The sequence below is a fragment of the Lytechinus variegatus genome, chromosome 2 (genome assembly GCF_018143015.1).
Source record: "Lytechinus variegatus isolate NC3 chromosome 2, Lvar_3.0, whole genome shotgun sequence".
Lineage (NCBI taxonomy): Eukaryota > Metazoa > Echinodermata > Echinoidea > Temnopleuroida > Toxopneustidae > Lytechinus > Lytechinus variegatus.
Genome location: NC_054741.1, coordinates 32,253,062 through 32,275,358, shown reverse-complemented (window position 1 = coordinate 32,275,358; position 22,297 = coordinate 32,253,062). Strand labels below are relative to the sequence as shown.

Below are 22,297 nucleotides of genomic sequence, written 5' to 3'. Positions count from 1 at the left end.
GACAAAACATTTTAAGGGATGTATTCCTCTGATTTCAGCCTTCCCTGTGCTTTATAGAATTAAAAGCAACTGTTAACCTCAATCATAAAAATCAACCCTCTATACCCATTAGTGATGCTCTTATTCCTATCTAAAAAAGGGACTATCTACAAGTATGACTTGTGTCTCACTCCTTTCATCATGACCAATTACTATTGACCACTTTTCTCATTATAACAGGCACCCCTCTTCTATTTTCTATCTCTTTTAACATTAATTTTGACCCTAACATTGAATGAATAAAGTACCCTCAAACCTTATAAAGAATTGCAACTCTGACCCATGGCACTCAATATTTCTTATGATTAGCAAATAATAGATAAATTATTGACAATTTTTCTAATTCAGTATCAAACTCTGATTTTGGATTGATGATTTGCATTCAATCAGAAAAATAACCCTATAGTAAAGATTATGAATAAAAACCCTCATCTTGCATTATGAATAAAAAGACATTACGAATAACTGTTTACAGCAACTGATAGATGGCGCACTACATAGTGAATCCATCGAATTGAAGTGTCAGTACTCCTACCTGAATTAATAGTGACCAAGAAACTGCAGGAAGCCTCATTGTTGCTGGTATCTCTGTAAGTGTATGTCACTGTAGTTGATCCCGTGGAGAAGAAAGTTCCAGTCTGAGGTGTAACACTGACCAGAGATACAGTAGAAAAGTCAAATGCTGTTGCAGTGCCAAAAGTAACTGTTCTTCCATTCAATGGCACTTCAACGTCATATACTTCATCAGCCGGACATGTTACTTGTGGAGGCACACGATCCACTGTATTAGGTAAAACAGAGCAATTTCTATAGTGAAAATAATACCTGGCTGACATAGAGGTAAATCACTAGAGAATTAATGAATAATAATAACCTCATATATTCAAAGGTTAGTCCCTTCAGTTCCAAAACTGTTCACCCTGCGGGTCCTGCATAACATGATGACATTATTATTACCCAAAGTTTAGCATGCCCAACCTGATTGGACACTTAAGCATTCAAGGAATTTCTTCCTACCGGGTAACCATTAACTACATCTGGGTGGAGAGTAGAAAATGACAATAAGTGCAAGGTCAAAAGATTTGTACATGAATTTGTACATATCTCAAAAGTTCAATATAATTATGTCTATGATATGATACGTATGTGCTTAATTTTTGAAAATTTTGTGATAAAAAATGTTTTAACTGATTGTGTACCATGGCAACAGCATAGTAAAAACCTTATCCATGGCCTATTATCACCATATTGAACTGGTAAGTTAAACTACCAGTATGTAAAAACAGCTTACTTTCATAAAATTATAAAATAATAAAGCATATACCTGTATTAGCAGTTCTTATACAAGCATCTATCAGAAATTATGACCAACAAGATTTCCTAAAAGAGAAAATGGACATACCAGCTATTATGTTGATTACAAATGAACAAGAAGCTGTATTTCCGTTTCCATCAGCATAGGTGTAGGTGACTCTTGTTGTTCCTGTGGTAAAGCTATCTCCAGGTTGATGACTTGCTTGTAGAAGGCTGAAGCTTCCAGAATTATCACTGACCACGGGAGTATCAAAGGATACTTGTCTGGAAGAAGTGCCTAATTCAACTGTTTCAGTAATGTCCAGAGGGCAATTTACAACAGGTGGTATGTTATCAGCTGTGAATTGAGAAGTATGAAGATTAAAGTCATACAGTTAATTGAGTAATTATGTATAATCCTTAAAATACAGAAAAATTACAATTCTAATATTTTGAAACAAAGACAAAAAACTAAAATGACAAAAATCATTACAAGAACTGAATGCAACATCTGCTAATTGTATAATCAGCCTTTCCCGCCAACCAAATTATATAGTTTTTTCTGAATCTTTTAATCATGAGAATTTTTTGATAACTACAAGAACTACAATAACTACAAACAAGCACATAGAAGAATAAATTCAATCATATGAAATAATTGCAATGTTGAGTGCCCCAAGCATAGTCATTATTATCAGTCCTAAAATTTATGCACTATGCATTTTTATACAGGATGTCATTCTTCAAAAGTATTTACTCAAGTTGACACAGACTTAAAGAAAATGAACCTAAACCTAGACATAAGCCCGCAATGATACACTTATCCAAAGTTCATCGAAGTTTTTTTTATTAATACAGAGAACAAAAACACTACCGATGAACACATGACCCAAAAATATAAGCCACAATAAACCCTCTGCAGAGGGCAATTGTATGCAAACATCTGATAGTTCAGAATCAAGGCCTCATATAGGCAGTGTAATAAACCCTTCCCAACAAAATATTAACAATACAATCAAACTTCATTATTCTAGAGTCCAGTCTAAATGAATTCAGGGTAAGAAAAGGGTTTGTTTCTTTAAATCCTTTACATTGCATGTTCCGTTCTGCCTGTTTCTGTTTTGATAACAATCATTTCAAAAACTTCTTTCAACTCTAATTGTTATAGAGCATGTAAAATATATTGTTTAAGATTCAAACTTTAAATCACAGGAATTACCTTGTGCTGTTACAGTGACCGTGAAGGAACATACGGCTGTATTGCCAGAAAGATCTCTGAACTCAATCGTAACAGCTGTGGTGCCTAAGGGGAAGATACCCCCGTTGTTATGCGAAAGACTTGGAACCTCAAGTTGACCAGAATTGTCAGATGCAAATACAATTGGCCATGCAACCACACCAGATGTTGCACCAAAGCCAATTTCTTCATTGACTTGAGGAGGGCAGTTTTGAATATCTGGTGGAGTGTTGTCAACTACAACAAAATGGAAATTAGAATAGAGATTTGGAAAATGGCTGGAAAAAATTCTAATGCAAATTTTCATTTGAGACAAAGTTTATATACATCTCATGACTCACTATATTTACCAGTTAGAATTATGATTGAAAAGTCTTGTAAATGAAAGAAAGTAGAAAGATAAAAAAAAAGTAAGAAGAAACTACATGAGAAGTAAAGATACTACATTTGTCAAGAATTTCTTTAAAGAATCTCTAAACAAATTTAACAAGTGGAACGCCTCTGGCAGTCTCGCCTGCATTACGCAATTTGATATAGCAGCAGTGCTGACTTCTAAAACAGCTATTGAATAATTATTCACAAAGAGAACACTAATATAATAATAAAATTGGATGTCCAATGACCCAAAATGACCTTAGACCAGGATCATGTGACCTTGGACGAGTGCAAAACAATCATTCATACTTGATTACCCTTATGTCTATGTTTCATGAGCTAGATCCATACACTTTCTAAGTTACATGTATAATGCCAATTCAACAAATACTCCCAACACAGCCAGAATTCACTGACCTTAAATGACCTTTGATCTTGATCATGTGATCTGAAACTTGCACATGATTTTCAGGAATACATGGTTGCTCTGTCAAAGTTGCATGTACTAGATCCATAAGACTTTTAAACTTATGATGACGATTCTATAAATACCCCAAACATGGTTCGAGTTCGTTGACAGAAACGACCTTTGACCTTGGTCTTGTCTCCTGTTCCTCAGGCAGGATCTTAAGTGATACACCATTACAATTAGGTCTAAGTTTCATGAACTAGGTAAATATACTATCTAAGTTATGATGACATTTTAAAAACTTAACCTTGGTTAAGATTTTGATATTGATTCCCCCAACATGGTCTACAAAAAATAAATGATCCTTGACCTTGGCCATGTGATCTGAAACTCGCATATGATATTCAGAAATAGAAGGTTGTTCTTATATCCAAGTTTCATGAACTAGATCCACATATGTTTAAAGTTATGACTCCAGTGACTAAAGTTAACTAGATTTCTGTTAATAACTATGTCTTCATTATGACATAGGAGTTCAGAAAAGAATTCTCTTCTACTGGAACGTCTATTTGCTTACCGAAAAATACACCATGAGGAGAGTACATCTTTCCAAAAAGGGTTTGTTATTGTATCAACAAACTTTTCTAAATAGCCATGACTATAAAGTAAAAAATTGGAGTCTGAAAAAGGGATGGCATGCAAAAAAGAATGGAAGCATATATTATCCATGAATCCGTTATGCATTCTTCGTATCCAGGTTAATTTCAACGACATAAAGAAACATTCAATATTTACCATTTTCACACCACCTTTCATGAAGCAGGATTTTACGAAATAACATATAACAAAAAGTACCATAAAAATCATTGCACATCTTTCGTTCAGTATAATGTTCATAATTTGAATGAGGCAACCTTAAAATAAGTTTCATCCATAACCTGAGATCCTAAGCATTGAATGACCAATGCTGGGAATCCAAAGATTGTCTACCATTCAATTCTCTCGATGACATTTAACTCTGTCAATCTTCGTTAAGGAAGTTAAAATTAAGTTACAAGTTGCAATACTTATTTTGTTAGCTTAGGAACATCCATATCAAGGTATTTGTATATCATTTTTTTAAGATTAATGTGTAACGCATTTCTTAATCCCCCCAATGAAAAAAGTTAAAAATAGAACAGGAAACGGCCAACTGTCATTTTTGTTGTCGTTCTTGGTCACGGTTAAAATGAGAAAACCGAATAACCAGGCCACAGAATTGTAGTTCATCTTAGAAGTTTCTGGCCTCAAGTAATCCTAAGCAAGATCCTAAGAAATGCATGACCAATTCTGGGAATCCCAAGATACTTTACCATCAAATCATAGAGTGGCCTTTACCCATGTCAATCTTCGTTACGGAAGTTAAATCAAGTTACAAATTGCAATATTTATTGTTAGCTTAAGAAAATCCATATTTAGGTATTCGCATTACCTTTTTTTTAATAAATAAAGATAAATGTGGAGCGCATAGCTTAACTTGACACTCCCTAAAAAGGTGAAAACATAATATGAAACGGAAACTGTAATTTTATTGTCGTTCTTGTTCAAAGTTGGAATGAGAAAACCGAATAACAGGGCCACAGAATTGCAGTTCATCTTAAAAGTTTCTGGCAATAAACAAAATATAACAATCGTAGTCCTGTAACCAGGATGAGTTCTCTGGGTTACGAGGAATCCCGCCGCTTGCCAATAGCCAAAAAAGATAGAGAGAGAAAAAAAAACGTTTAAAAGGACATGGGGAAACAAATAATAATAAAGTGAGGTGAAAGAAACAAGAGGCTAAAATATCAGAAATACATAAATTATTAATGGAATCTATATGATCTAATCGCGATTTTTGTTTCATTATTTTTGTTTCATCGAGATACCCAATTATGCAGCCTGTTACAAAAATGATTTACAAAAATGATGAATAGCCAAAATGTTTAATTATCGAAATACGTATTTCATTAATAAATTCCATCAAACCTTGAGTGTTTGAATACCCCTTTCTACGTTTTCATGTAAGTAGACCTATATCAAATATTTCAGCTCTTTTCATGCGCATCCAGGCTCAAAAAATATGTTCTGAACAGATAATAATCTGAAAAAGTAAAATACTGCAAATATGATCAAAATCGAACAAGGAATAACGAAGTTATGCCATTTTAAAGATTTGCAGTATTTTAAGGGAACAGTTTGGTCTATGCATATCTTCATGAATATTAAAAGAGTTGATTGATGGTGTAACCCCCACTTGTTTCTTTGTATTCTATTGCATGAAATTATTTTTTTATTCACTTTATATCCTCTTTATTTGAAAGCGTGCTTAAAATGTCTGTTTTTATATTGGAATGACACATTTTCAGCTAGCGCTTTGCACTCGCTGCGCATCAGTTCCTTAGCAAGACACCGATCCTTTTTATGATTACAAAAAGTTAATAGAATGTCCCATTTTGGGTTCTAAACTTCAAAAAGCGCGCGTTTTACCTTTTCAATAATTGTTTATTGGATATATATCTTGTTCTCAAATTAAAACGTCCAAAAATGATTGTTTTCAGATCAAAACATAACAAATTTACAGTCGCATCAATTAAGATACCCATCCTTGTAATTGGTTCAAACACTGTTTAGAATGTTAAGGTTTCAGTAAGAATACTAAAAAAATCAGCTAGCACTTTGTACTCACATTAATAGTTTATTCAGATATCCTCCTGATCATTTTTACAAAAAATGCTTTGAATCTCAAGTTTTCAGGTTAGACTATACACAAGTTTTAGCTCGCGCTTTGCGCTCACATATTTGATCGGTGAAATAACCCTCCTCATCATTGCTCATGAGTCATTGCAAATAGTTTTCCTTTCTATTTCCTTGTCCATGAAAGTTTTATTGTTTCTCCTTATTCCCTTTCTTTCCACCGTTTCTGCCGACTTCAGCATTCGACAAAGCCATGTCACATGTTCTGGAACTAGAATCGTACTATCAATCTCAGCGAAGTACATCAAAGAAGTGTATTAACTTCAGTAACAATAATTGTTACGGAAGTTAAAGGGGAATGAAACCTTTGAAACAAATAGGCTTGTGTAGAAACAGAAAAATCAAAGAAGAATAAAGAAAGTTTGCGAGAAATTGGACAAATAGTGAGAAAGTTATGAGCATTTGAATATTGCAATCACTAATGCTATGGTGATCCTCACTTTGGCAATGTGACAAGGATGTGTGATGTCACTGATGAACAACTTTCCCTTTGGTGGACTATAAAATACCCTCAAAATGTCTCATTTTGCTTTTTCTTATGATGATACAAATTCTTTATCCATGATGTATTCTTGAAAAATATGTATTACATGCCCTCATGTAAACAGAACACATTATTTATGGATAGATGTGATAAAAGAGGCAATTCTAGTGAAATATAAACCAAAGTAATGGGAGAGTTGTTCACAAGTGACATCACACATCTTTGTCGCATTGCCAATTTGCTATCTCCATAGCATTAGTGATCGCAATATTCAAATGCTCATAACTTTCTCATTATTTGTCCGATTTTTCTCAAACTTTCGTTGATCTGTTTCTTTGATTTTTCTGTTTTCACACAAGCTATTTTGTTCCAATGGTTTCATTCTCCTTTAATGCACTTTATATTGCAAAGGAAGTTACAATTGTTAAGTTCTAAAGAAGATGCCAATATTCCAACTTTGTAGTACGAATCATTTAAAATTCCAAAAGCATTAAATATCATATATAATTCACAGAAAATTGTTTTCGCTGGCAATTTTCCCTCTTTACAAAGTGATTTCGAAAATAAGGTGTGTAATAATAATTTTACAAGGATGAATAGCTATCATTTTTATGGATAAGTAGATGGAGGGTACCTTATATGATTTATACCTCTATGATCCTGAGTGATTCAATATGGCACAAATTTGTAGCATATTCAAGAAAAAATGTTGCGGAAGTTAATGCATTACGGAAGTTAAATGTCTTTATGCTTTAAGGTCCAACGTGGTCCTTATGTAGCAGCCCTAACTTTGCAAACTGTATTTATTATGAAAGGTGTCTCTTATTCTATATAAGACTGAATTCTCAACAGAACTGCTAAAGTGCATATCTTCTTAAAGATAAATTCCAGTATTGGTAACGATCTCAAAATGACTTTTTACAGAATCTAATATAATGAACACCCAAGTGTCTGTTTGTATGAATAAAAAATATGTGCCAAAGGATTCTAGAAGAAATTGTGTAAATGCTGAGAAATAAGCATAATAAGGGCGGATTCGGTCACTTCCGTCGGGTCTTTATTCCAGCAATAATAATACACTGTCCCACGTGTACCTATCTGTGTTGGTGATCTTCAATGTGAACATTTTTCAGCGTAGATTTCAAGATTTCACAAAGTTCAGTTTATGTAACGGTACCAGATCTAGATCCTTGATGATATACTGACGATTAAGCCTGGTTTGACAGACTTTCTCATGAAATCAGTGTTTACTGCAACTACTTGCATTTCTCTTTAACTTGCGTTACGTATGTTAAATCTGTTTAGTCATACATTTCATTTTGTAAGAACAGTCCTTTATTTTCGTGTAAAACAGGAAACACATATGATAATTCCCTATCAATTATTTATTATTGATTATCACTCTACTTGCAGACACATTATCATATAATATAATTCAGTTTGAAAGGGAGAAAAAACTTGTGGTAGTATTCGTTACGGAGGTTAAAACAAATTTGGGACAAAGTTAAAAGTGAAATTAATCACAAAGTGATCATCAAATACTAGGATAAGCACAGTATGTCAGACGTTTACACCATGCTGTCCTCACCAGACATCAATGTAGGTGAGAAATACAGAGTACTTATAAAAGAGAATGATAGAAAAATCTAAAACTGACCCGAGACAGTGTCTATTCTAACAAAAAGCAAAAATAAAAGGCTTTTGTAATAAAATTAGAGCTTTACAAGTCACTGGTCGTATATTCTTTGTGAAACTAGTCTATTATTGTCATTTTCTTGATAAAAATTTTGTAGAAAATGTTCAGGGTTGTGAAGCTAGCGGACATAAGATAGTCGAGTCACGTTTTTTGTGAATTGTATCATTTTTTTGAGAATGACCCCCATATGCTTTCTAAGTTATGACATTTCAAAAACTTAACCTTTGTTAAGATTTCAATGTTGACAAAGCCGCCATCGGAAAAGTGGCGCCTACATACAGTCTTGCTCTGCTATGCAGGCGAAACAAAAAGAACTTCGGGGGCTCCTATAAAGATGCTGTAATGAAAACCTAATGGTTTGAAAATCTACTCTACTGTAAACCATATAATACAAACTTTTGCAAGACTGAGTAAAAATCAACATGAAAAACGATCCCAAAAGTCATTTCGTAAGAGGGTATCTGAAATTCAGACAAAGAGCGATGTGTATTCTCAAGTTTCAGATCTGTCTGTGATATGATACTTGCATACATGTACTACATGTATACAATAAATTCTTCCTCTTCTATCAATGATTTCATGAAAAAAATTGTTTGAACTGATTGTGCACTGTAGTAATGGAATAGTTGAAAAGCTAATATTCATGTCTGATTATCAACATATTAAAGTGGTAAGTCAAACATCCAACAATTGAAAACCTCTTTGTTTGATGAACTTAGGAATTAATGAAGCATACACCCATATTTAAGGTGCTTATCCATGTAACAATCATTAATTAAGACCAACCAGATTACCCAAATGATATCATGAACATACCATAGTATCCTTTATGTTTTTCTTATTAAACAATTCTAATGTTATATCCCATAGTTTCGTTAAAATGAAGGCTGGTCTCAAGATAATCCTCACAAGACTTTCAAATGGCTACCAAGATGTAGTAAAATGCTTACATATCTGGAAAAGTATGGCCATCCTTACCTCCTTCACTTATACAAGGATGATCATTTTTCATTTTTATTGGTCAGACACACTACTTTTTTATCAATTTTGGGACTTGCATAATTTTCAACCTTGGTACAAAACCCCCTACTTTTACACATACAAAGGTTTTTTTTTGTTGAAAAGACACCATGTTACAACAAACCCTAGCAAATTTGGTGGATTCACAATACGGTGGACCAACTATCCCTTGCAGCGTACAGGCCGAAATTCACAATGCATCATGTGAAACAAGTTGATATCTGTTGCACGTGCGAGTAATACAGTAAATGCATGCATGCTATTATTCAGCACTGGCCGATGCAGCTCGTCCGGATATGTTGTTTACAAAGGTCCAGGAAGTAGGAGAGAAATTTTCCTGCATTTTTTTGCAAAAATTTAGACCGTTTTAGGGAATTTCTTGCCATTATGGTTTTCATTTCAAAGCATTAGCACTGTGCGCTACCTGCACCTGCGCGCGATGTCGACCCCACAGTTAGACTGTTTACAGCAACTGATAGATGGCGCACTACATAGTGAATCCATCGAATTGAAGTGTCAGTACTCCTACCTGAATTAATAGTGACCAAGAAACTGCAGGAAGCCTGATTGTTGCTGGCATCTCTGTAAGTGTATGTCACTGTAGTTGATCCCGTGGAGAAGAACGTTCCAGTCTGAGGTGTAACACTGACCAGAGATACAGCAGAAAAGTCAATTGCTGTTGCAGTGCCAAAAGTAACTGTTCTACCACTCAATGGCACTTCAACGTCATATACTTCATCAGGCGGGCATGTTACTTGTGGAGGTACACGATCCACTGTATTGGGTAAAACAATGCAATTTCTATAGTAAAAAAATACTACCTGGCTAACATACAGGTAAATCACTAGGATTTGAAGTGCATGCATGAATAATAATAATAACCTCATATTTACCAAGGTTAGTCACTTCATTTCCAAAAACTGTTCACCCAGCGGGTCCTGCTTAACATGATGATATTATTATTACCCAAACTGATTGGGCAATCAAGGAATTTCTTCCTTCAGGGTAACCATTAACTACATCTGGGTGAAGAGTATAAAATGACAATAAATGCAAGGCCAAAGGATTTGCACTTGAAATCAAGTCTTCAAGCAATTTTGAACATGACATACACTTTCAAAATGTCAAGTAACTTCCTAACTGCAATTTCGGGTGTCGGAAATGTGATCTCAAAAATTGCATGACACAAAAAGAGGCCATTAAGGATTTTGCATTGTAAAAATATAGGACAAAACATTTTAAGGGATGTATTCCTCTGATTTCAGCCTTCCCTGTGCTTTATAGAATTAAAAGCAACTGTTAACCTCAATCATAAAAATCAACCCTCTATACCCATTAGTGATGCTCTTATTCCTATCTAAAAAAGGGACTATCTACAAGTATGACTTGTGTCTCACTCCTTTCATCATGACCAATTACTATTGACCACTTTTCTAATTATAACAGGCACCCCTCTTCTATTTCATATCTCTTTTAACATTAATATTGACCCTAACATTGAATGAATAAAGTACCCTCAAATCTTATAAAGAATCGCAACTCTGACCCATGGCTCTCAATATTTCTTATGATTAGCAAATAATAGATAAATTATTGACAATTTTTCTAATTCAGTATCAAACTCTAATTTTGGATTGATGATTTGCATTCAATCAGAAAAATAACCCTATATAGTAAAGATTATGAATAAAAACCCTCATCTTGCATTATGAAGAAAAAAGACATTACGAATAACTGTTTACAGCAACTGATAGATGGCGCACTAAAATCCATCGAATTGAAGTGTCAGTACTCCTACCTGAATTAATAGTGACCAAGAAACTGCAGGAAGCCTCATTGTTGCTGGTATCTCTGTAAGTGTATGTCACTGTAGTTGATCCCGTGGAGAAGAAAGTTCCAGTCTGAGGTGTAACACTGACCAGAGATACAGTAGAAAAGTCAATTGCTGTTGCAGTGCCAAAAGTAACTGTTCTTCCACTCAATGGCACTTCAACGTCATATACTTCATCAGGCGGGCATGTTACTTGTGGAGGTACACGATCCACTGTATTAGGTAAAACAGAGCAATTTCTATAGTGAAAATAATACCTGGCTGACATAGAGGTAAATCACTAGAGAATTAATGAATAATAATAACCTCATATATTCAAAGGTTAGTCCCTTCAGTTCCAAAACTGTTCACCCTGCGGGTCCTGCTTCACATGATGACATTATTACCCAAATTTTAGCATGCCCAACCTGATTGGACACTTAAGCATTCAAGGAATTTCTTCCTACCGGGTAACCATTAACTACATCTGGGTGGAGAGTAGAAAATGACAATAAGTGCAAGGTCAAAAGATTTGTACATGAATTTGTACATATCTCAAAAGTTCAATATATGTCTATGATATGATACGTATGTGCTTAATTTTTGAAAATTTTGTGACAAAAAATGTTTTAACTGATTGTGTACCATGGCAACAGCATAGTAAAAACCTTATCCATGGCCTATTATCACCATATTGAAGTGGTAAGTTAAACTACCAGTATGTGAAAACAGCTTACTTTCATAAAATTATAAAATAATAAAGCATATACCTGTATTAGCAGTTCTTATACAAGCATCTATCAGAAATTATGACCAACAAGATTTCCCAAAAGAGACAATGGACATACCAGCTATTATGTTGATTACAAATGAACAAGAAGCTATATTTCCGCTTCCATCAGCATAGGTGTAGGTGACTCTTGTTGTTCCTGTGGTAAAGCTATCTCCAGGTTGATGACTTGCTTGTAGAAGGCTGAAGCTTCCAGAATTATCACTAACCATGGGAGTATCAAAGGATACTTGTCTGGAAGAAGTGCCTAATTCAACTGTTTCAGTAACGTCCGGAGGGCAATTTACAACAGGTGGTATGTTATCAGCTGTGAATTGAGAAGTATGAAGATTAAAGTCATACAGTTAATTGAGTAATTACATGTATGTATAATCCTTGAAATACAGAAAAATTACAATTCTAATATTTTGAAACAAAGACAAAAAACTAAAATGACAAAAATCATTAGAAGAACTGAATGCAACATCTTCTAATTGTATAATCAGCCTTTCCCGCCAACCAAATTATATAGTTTTTTTCTAAATCTTTTAATCATTAGAATTATTTGATGAATACAATTAAATAAAGGAACATTGGGAAAAAAGCACATAGAATAAATTCAATCATATGAAATAATTGCAATGTTGAGTGCCCAAAGTATAGTCATTATTATCAGTCCTAAAATTTATGCACTATGCATTTTAATACAGGATGTCATTCTTCAAAAGTATTTACTCAAGTTGACACAGACTTAAAGAAAATGAACCTAAACCTAGACATAAGCCCGCAATGATACACTTATCAAATTCATCGAACAGTTTTTTTTATTCATACAGAGAACAAAAACAATATCGACAAACACATGACCCGAAAATATAAGCCACAATAAACCCTCTGCAGAGGGCAATGATATGCAAACATCTGATAGTTCAAAATCAAGGCCCTCATATAGGCAGTGTAATAAACCCTTCCCAACAAAATATTAACCATACAATCACACTTCATTATTCTAGAGTCCAGTCTAAATGAATTCAGGGTAAGAAAAGGGTTTGTTTCTTTAAATCCTTTACATTGCATGTTCTGCTCTGCCTGTTTCTGTTTTGATAACAATTTTTTCAAAAGCCTCTTTCAACTCAAATTGTTATAGAGCATGTAAAATACATTGTTTAAGACTCAAACTTTAAATCACAGGAATTACCTTGTGCTGTTACAGTGACCGTGAAGGAACATACGGCTGTATTGCCAGAAAGATCTCTGAACTCAATCGTAACAGCTGTGGTGCCTAAGGGGAAGATACCCCCGTTGTTATGCGAAAGACTGGGAACCTCAAGTTGACCAGAATTGTCAGATGCAAATACAATTGGCCATGCAACCACACCAGATGTTGCACCAAAGCCAATTTCTTCATTGACTTGAGGAGGGCAGTTTTGAATATCTGGTGGAGTGTTGTCAACTACAACAAAATGGAAATTAGAATAGAGATTTGGAAAATGACTGGAAAAAATTTTAATGCAAATTGTCTTTCTAGACAAAGTTTATATACATCTCATGACTCACTATATTTACCAGTTAGAATTATGATTGAAAAAGTCTTGTAAATGAAAGAAAGTAGAAAGATAAAAAAAAAAGTAAGAAGAAACTACATGAGAAGTAAAGATACTACATTTGTGAAGAATTTCTTTAAAGAATCTCTAAACAAATTTAACAAGTGGAACGCCTCTGGCAGTCTCGCCTGCATTACGCAATTTGATATAGCAGCAGCGCTGACTTCTAAAACAGCTATTGAATAATTATTCACAAAGAGAACACTAATATAATAATAAAATTGGATGTCCAATGACCCAAAATGACCTTAGACCAGGATCATGTGACCTTGGACGAGTGCAAAACAATCATTCATACTTGATTACCCTTATGTCTATGTTTCATGAGCTAGATCCATACACTTTCTAAGTTACATGTATAATGCCAATTCAACAAATACTCCCAACACAGCCAGAATTCACTGACCTTAAATGACCTTTGATCTTGATCATGTGATCTGAAACTTGCACATTTTCAGGGATACATGGTTGCTCTGTCAAAGTTGCATGTACTAGATCCATAAGACTTTTAAACTTATGATGACAATTCTATAACTTGGTTTGAGTTCGTTGACAGAAACAACCTTTGACCTTGGTCTTGTCTCCTGTTCCTCAGGCAGGATCTTTAGTGATACACCATTACAATTAGGTCTAAGTTTCATGAACTAGGTCAATATACTGTCCAAGTTATGATGACATTTTAAAAACTTAACCTTGGTTAAGATTTTGATATTGATTCCCCCAACATGGTCTACAAAAAATAAATGATCCTTGACCTTGGCCATGTGATCTGAAACTCGCATATGATATTCAGAAATAGAAGGTTGCTCTTAAATCCAAGTTTCATGAACTAGATCCACAAATGTTTAAAGTTATGATGCCAATTCCATAAATACCCCCAAAATTGCAAAAGTTCATAACCTTAAATGACCTTTGATTTTGGTCATGTGACCTGAAACTCTGGCATAATGTTCAGGTATACTTGATTAACATATGTCCAAGTTTCATGAACCTGGTCTTTGGGTCTTTCTCAGAAAAATGCACCAATTGATGGGGGGAAAAATCGTAAAAATGAAGTCTACAGAATGGGTTGAAAGATGCATATTGTGAAAGTACCATGTATGAGAAAGTGGCAACAGAAAAGGGGCAAGTCGCTGTTGCGTCAATTTCAAGTACTGACCGGATTAACTCGAGCACTGTATATCAATGTTACGGAGGTTAATCGTTAGCATTGCCCACTTATGTTACTCAATTAAATCACTTTTGAAATGATTGGAATTGAAATGCACACAATTTAGTTTCAGTGTGGTATCAACAATTTTATCTCTGAAGCCAAAATGTTTGCAAGATGGAAAAATATCCAATATTGTTTTTCAGAAGCAGGATTTTACCAAATAACATATAACAAAAAGTACCATAAAAATCATTGCACATCTTTTGTTCAGTATAATGTTCATAATTTGAATGAGGCAACCTTAAAATAAGTTTCATCCATAATCTGAGATCCTCAGCAATGCATGACCAATGCTGGGAATCCAATATAGTCTACCATTAAATTCTCTCGATAGCATTTAACTCTGTCAATCTTCGTTACGGAAGTTAAAATTAAGTTACAAGTTGCAATACTTATTTTGTTAGCTTAGGAACATCCATATCAAGGTATTCGTATATCATTTTTTTTTAAGATTAATGTGGAACGCATTTCTTAATCCCCCCAATGAAAAAAGTTAAAAATAGAACAGGAAACGGCCAACTGTCATTTTTATTGTCGTTCTTGGTCACAGTTAAAATGAGAAAACCGAATAACCGGGCCACAGAATTGTAGTTCATCTTAGAAGTTTCTGGCCTCAAGCAATCCTAAGGAAGATCCTAAGAAATGCATGACCAATTCTGGGAATCCCAAGATACTTTACCATCAAATCATCGAGTGGCCTTTACCCTTGTCAATCTTCATTACGGAAGTTAAATCAAGTTACAAATTGCAATATTTATTGTTAGCTTAAGAAAATCCATATTTAGGTATTCGTATTACCTTATTTCTAATAAATAAAGATAAATGTGGAGCGCATAGCTTAATTTGCCACCCCCTAAAAAAGTGAAAACATAACATGAAACGGAAACTGTAATTTTATTGTCGTTCTTGTTCAAAGTTGGAATGAGAAAACCGAATAACAGGGCCACAGAATTGCAGTTCATCTTAAAAGTTTCTGGCAATAAACAAAATATAACAATCGTAGTCCCGTAACCAGGATGAGTTCTCTGGGTTACGAGGAATCCTACCGCTTGCCAATAGCCAAAAAAGATAGAGAGAGAAAAAAAAAAAGAAAAATAACGTTTAAAAGGACAGGGGGAAACGAATAATAATAAAGTGAGGTGAATGAAACAAGAGGCTAAAATATAAGAAATACATAAATTATCAATGGAATCTATATGATCTAATCGCGATTTTTGTTTCATCGAGATACCCAATTACGCAGCCTGTTACAAAAATGATTTACCAAAATGATGAATAGCCAAAATGTTTGATTATCGAAATACGTATTTCATTAATAAATTCCATCAAACCTTGAGTGTTTGAATACCCCTTTCTACGTTTTCATGTAAGTAGACCTATATCAAATATTTCAGCTCTTTTCATGCGCATCCAGGCTCAAAAAATATGTTCTGAACAGATATTAATAAGAAAAAGTAAAATACTGCAAATATGATCAAAATCGAACAAGGAATAACGAAGTTATGCCATTTTAAAGATTTGCAGTATTTTAGGGGAACAGTTTGGTCTATGCATATCTTCATGAATATTAAAAGAGTTGATTGATGGTGTAGATACATGTAACCCCCACTTGTTCTTTTGTATTCTATTGCATGAAATTATTTTTTTATTCAATTTATATCCTCTTTATTTGAAAGCGTGCTTAAAATGTCTGTTTTTATACTGGAATGACACATTTTCAGCTAGCGCTTTGCACTCGCTGCGCATCAGTTCCTTAGCAAGACACCAATCCTTTTTATGATTACAAAAAGTTAATAGAATGTCCCGATTTGGGTTCTAAACTTCAAAAAGCGCGCGTTTTACCTTTTCAATAATTGTTTATTGGATATATATCTTGTTCTCAAATTGAAACGTCCAAAAATGATTGTTTTCAGATCAAAACATAACAAATTTACAGTCGCATCAATTAAGATACCCATCCTTGTAATTGGTTCAAACACTGTTTAGAATGTCAAGGTTTCAGTCAGAATACTAAAAAAAATCAGCTAGCACTTTGTACTCACATTAATAGTTTATTCAGATATCCTCCTGATCATTTTTACAAAAAATGCTTCGAATCTCAAGTTTTCAGGTTAGACTATACACAAGTTTTAGCTCGTGCTTCGCGCTCACATATTTGATCGGTGAAATAACCCTCCTCATCATTGCTCATGAGTCATTGCAAATAGTTTTCCTTTCTATTTCCTTGTCCATGAAAGTTTCATTGTTTCTCCTTATTCCCTTTCTTTCCAGCGTTTCTGCCGACTTCAGCATTAGACAAAGCCATGTCACATGTTCTGGAACTAGAATCGTACTATCAATCTCAGCGAAGTACATCAAAGAAGTGTATTAACTTCCGTCACAATAATTGTTACGGAAGTTAAAGGGGAATGAAACCTTTAGAACAAATAGGCTTGTGTAGAAACAGAAAAATCAAAGAATAAGAATAAAGAAAGTTTGAGAAAAAGCAGACAAATAATGAGAAAGTTATGAGCATTTGAATATTGCAATCACTAATGCTATAGTGATCCTCACTTTGGCAATGCGACAAGGATGTGTGATGTCACTGATGAACAACTTTCCCTTTGGTGGACTATAAAATACCCTCAAAATGTCTCTTTTTGCTTTTTCTTATGATGATACAAACTCTTTATCCATGATGTATTTTTAAAAAATATGTATTACATGCCCTCATGTAAACAGAACACATTATTTATGGATAGATGTGATAAAAGAGGCAATTCTAGTAAAATATATACCAAAGTAATGGGAGAGTTGTTCACAAGTGACATCACACATCTTTGTCGCATTGCCAATTTGCTATCTCCATAGCATTAGTGATTGCAATATTCAAATGCTCATAACTTTCTCATTATTTGTCCGATTTTTCTCAAACTTTCGTTGATCTGTTTCTTTGATTTTTCTGTTTTCACACAAGCTATCTTGTTCCAATGGTTTCATTCTCCTTTAATGCACTTTATATTGCAAAGGAAGTTAAAATTGTTAAGTTCTAAAGAAGATGCCAATATTCCAAATTTGTATAATGAATCATTTAAAATTCCAAAAGCATTAAATATCGTATATAATTCGCGGGAAATTGTTTTTGCTGGCAATTTTCCCTCTTTACAAAGTGATGTCGAAAATAAGGTGTGTAATAATAATTTTACAAGGATGAATAGCTATCATTTTAATGGGTAAGTAGGTGGAGGGTACCTTATATGATTTATATCTCTATGATCCGGAGTGATTCGATAAAGCACAAATTTGTAGCATATTCAAGAAAAAATGTTGCGGAAGTTAATGCGCTACGGAAGTTAATGTCTTTATGCTTTAAGGTCCAACGTGGTCCTTTTGTAGCAGCCCTAACTTTGCAAACTGTATTTATTATGAAAGGTGTCTCTTATTCTATACAATACTGAATTCTCAACAGAACTGTTAAAGGGCATATCTTCTTAAGGTGCATTACGGATGTTAAATCTGTTTAGTCATACATTTCATTTTGTAAGAATAGTCCTTATTTTCGTGTAAAACAGGAAACACATATGATAATTCCCTATCAATTATTTATTATTGATTATCACTCTACTTGCAGACACATTATCATATAATATAATTCAGTTTGTAAGAGAAAAAAACTTGTGGCAGTATTCGTTACGGAGGTTAAAACAAATTTGGGACAAAGTTAAAAGTGAAATTAATCACAAAGTGTTAATCAAATACTAGGAGGAGAAGTGCAGTATGTCAGACGTTTACACCATGCTGCCCTCGCCAGACATCAATGTAGGTGAGAAATACAGAGTACTTATAAAAGAGAATGATAGTAAAATCTAAAACTGACCCGAGACAGTGTCTATTCTAACAAAAGGCAAAAATAAAAGGCTTTTGTAATAAAATTAGAGCTTTACAAGTCACTGGTCGCATATGCTTTGTGAAACTAGTCTATTATTGTCATTTTCTTGGTAAAAATTTTGTAGAAAATGTTCAGGGTTGTGAAGCTAGCGGACATAAGATAGTCGAGACACGTTTTTTTGTGAATTGTATCATTTTTTTGAGAATGACCCCTATATGCTTTCTAAGTTATGATGACATTTCAAAAACTTAACCTTTGTTAAGATTTCAATGTTGACAAAGCCACCATCGGAAAAGTGGTGCCTACATACAGTCTTGCTCTGCTATGCAGGCGAAACAAAAAGAACTTTGGGGGCTCCTATAAAGATGCTGTAATGAAAACCTAATGGTTTGAAAATCTACTCTACTGTAAACCATATAATACAAACTTTTGCAAGACTGAGTAAAAATCAACATGAAAAACGATCCCAAAAGTCATTTCGTAAGAGGGTATCTGAAATTCAGACAAAAAGCGATGTGTATTCTCAAAAGTTTCAGATCTGTCTGTGATATGATACTTGCATACATGTATACAATAAATTCTTCCTCTTCCATCAATGATTTCATGAAAAAATTGTTTGATCTGATTGTGCACTGTAGTAATGGAATAGTTGAAAAGCTAATATTCATGGTTGAAAACCTCTTTGTTTGATGAACTTAGGAATTAATGAAGCATACATGACGAAAATCTCGCGTTTGAGAGCTGTATACCCCATTTTTCCTTATCATCAGATCTCTTCTCCCAGTAATACAAATCCTATTGCCCTCAAGCATGAAATTTAAGTATAGAAACACCTGTTTCTTGACCTCGGTCCGAAGATATAATTCACCCCAGCATCTACGGTCACAGCAGGGGGCCACACACGATGGATTGCAATGCGTTCCGGCGAGCGCATGGAGTTCCATGTATACACGCGTTGATAGAAAGTTTTTCTTCCTTTCTTTCTTTCTTTCTTTCCTTCCTTCCTTCCTTCCTTCCTTTCTTTCTTTCTTTCTTTCTTTCTTTCTTTCTTTCTCTCTCTCTCTCTCTTCCTTCCTTCCTTCCTTTCTTTCTTTCTTTCTCTCTCTCTCTCTCTTCCTTCCGTTCTTTCTTTCTTTCTTCCTTCCTTTCTTTCTTTCTTTCCTTCTTTCTCTCTGTCTGGCTGTCTAATTTTTTTCTTTCTAGACTTATTTTTCTTCATCCACCCCCTTTCTACACCTCTAAAGAACGTGCATTTGCCAATCATATCTGTAGTGAGGCCTATAAATGTCCTTTTCTCAAAGTTGAGGTGTAGGCCTATACATAGATAATACGTTTGCGATTAAAAAAAATAGTTACAGGCATAGTTTGTATTTAAATTATGAATAAGACTTTGGGGTAAAAAAAAATAATGATTTCATATTTTTGTGCATATCAGCAGCATGATTATTATACTTTGTATGTTGGTATGCCGGCCATTACTTCTATTTTTCGAACGTTAAGACTGTATCATTGCGCGAGTGAACCCATTTTCTTGCTGGACGGACAGAAACTATGCATGCATCGCGGTCCTTGCATGCTAAGCATACCGTAATTTTTATTCGCTTACTTTCCTTATTTCAAGGTCGATTTTCTTCGTTCGAAATTGAAAATGGACTAGTATTGGATGTCTGAATGTAATATGCCTTTGAAAACGTGATTAATATCGAATACAATAATTTCATTCCGAAGATCCTTCTACAGGCAGACAAGTCTTACGTAATAGCACAGCTGTTGTTTATCATTTCGTCCTTGGCTCAACGCTCATTTAGCTGGCCTGTGGTGGTGAAATCGAGACAAGGGGATTACCTGGCCAAGATGGGTTTATCGGGGTTGGAAAAGTTGTTCGAGATATTCCAAACACAAATCGGGGTATGAAACCGCAGTTTGCAGTCCGAAGTGAGGTCGAGAATCAAACGGGAAATTTTCGTAATGTACACCCATATTTAAGGTGCTTATACATGTAACAATCATTAATTAAGACCAACCAGATTACCCAAATGATATCATGAACATACCATAGTATCCTTTATGTTTTTCTTATTAAACAATTCTAATGTTATATCCCATAGTTTCGTTAAAATGAAAGCTGGTCTCAAGATAATCCTCACAAGACTTTCAAATGGCTACCAAGATGTAGTAAAATGCTTACATATCTGGAAAAGTATGGCCATCCTTACCTCCTTCACTTATACAAGGATGATTATTTTTCATTTTTATTGGTCAGACACACTACTTTTTTATCAATTTTGGGACTTGCATAATTTTCAACCTTGGTACAAAACCCCCTACTTTTACACATACAAAGGTTTTTTTTTGTTGAAAAGACACCATGTTACAACAAACCATAGCAAATTTGGTGGATTCACAATACGGTGGACCAACTATCCCTTGCAGCGTACAGGCCGAAATTCACAATGCATCATGTGAAACAAGTTGATATCTGTTGCACGTGCGAGTAATACAGTAAATGCATGCATGCTATTATTCAGCACTGGCCGATGCAGCTCGTCCGGATATGGTGTTTACAAAGGTCCAGGAAGTAGGAGAGAAATTTTCCTGCATTTTTTTGCAAAAATTTAGACCGTCTTAGGGAATTTCTTGCCATTATGGTTTTCATTTCAAAGCATTAGCACTGTGCGCTACCTGCACCTGCGCGCGATGTCGACCCCACAGTTTAGACTGTTTACAGCAACTGATAGATGGCGCACTACATAGTGAATCCATCAAATTGAAGTGTCAGTACTCCTACCTGAATTAATAGTGACCAAGAAACTGCAGGAAGCCTGATTGTTGCTGGCATCTCTGTAAGTGTATGTCACTGTAGTTGATCCCGTGGAGAAGAAAGTTCCAGTCTGAGGTGTAACACTGACCAGAGATACAGCAGAAAAGTCAATTGCTGTTGCAGTGCCAAAAGTAACTGTTCTACCACTCAATGGCACTTCAACGTCATATACTTCATCAGCCGGACATGTTACTTGTGGAGGTACACGATCCACTGTATTGGGTAAAACAATGCAATTTCTATAGTAAAAAAAATACTACCTGGCTAACATACAGGTAAATCACTAGGATTTGAAGTGCATGCATGAATAATAATAATAACCTCATATTTACCAAGGTTAGTCACTTCATTTCCAAAAACTGTTCACCCAGCGGGTCCTGCCTAACATGATGATATTATTATTAGCCAAAGTTTAGCATGCCCAAACTGATTGGGCAATCAAGGAATTTCTTCCTTCCGGGTAACCATTAACTACATCTGGGTGAAGAGTATAAAATGACAATAAATGCAAGGCCAAAGGATTTGCACTTGAAATCAAGTCTTCAAGCAATTTTGGACATGACATACACTTACAAAATGTCAAGTAACTTCCTAACTGCAATTTCGGGTGTCGGAAATAAGATCTCAAAAATTGCATGACACAAAAAAAGAGGCCATTAAGGATTTTGCATTGTAAAATTATTGGACAATACATTTTAAGGGATGGATTCCTCGGATTTCAGCCTTCCCTGTGCTTGATAGGATTAAAAGCAACTGTTAACCTCAATCATGAAAATCAACCCTCTATACCCATTAGTGATGCTCTTATTCCTATCTAAAAAAGGGACTATCTACAAGTATGACTTGTGTCTCACTCCTTTCATCATGACCAATTACTATTGACC

At 34.6% G+C, this 22,297-nt stretch overlaps 1 protein-coding gene across 1 annotated transcript in view; it reads right to left on the bottom strand.

Annotated features, from left to right (window-relative positions):
- LOC121409743 (mucin-17-like) overlaps positions 1 to 22,297 on the bottom strand; it is a 143,850-nt gene that overhangs the window by 81,587 nt on the left and 39,966 nt on the right. Inside the window, exons 15-22 of the mRNA XM_041601649.1 lie at positions 21,381 to 21,626; positions 13,106 to 13,360; positions 11,987 to 12,235; positions 11,127 to 11,372; positions 9,858 to 10,103; positions 2,552 to 2,806; positions 1,442 to 1,690; positions 575 to 820 (exon numbers count right to left, since the gene is read on the bottom strand). Coding sequence (XP_041457583.1) covers positions 575 to 820; positions 1,442 to 1,690; positions 2,552 to 2,806; positions 9,858 to 10,103; positions 11,127 to 11,372; positions 11,987 to 12,235; positions 13,106 to 13,360; positions 21,381 to 21,626 — 1,992 coding nt within the window. The remainder of the gene's footprint in view (positions 1 to 574; positions 821 to 1,441; positions 1,691 to 2,551; positions 2,807 to 9,857; positions 10,104 to 11,126; positions 11,373 to 11,986; positions 12,236 to 13,105; positions 13,361 to 21,380; positions 21,627 to 22,297) is intronic.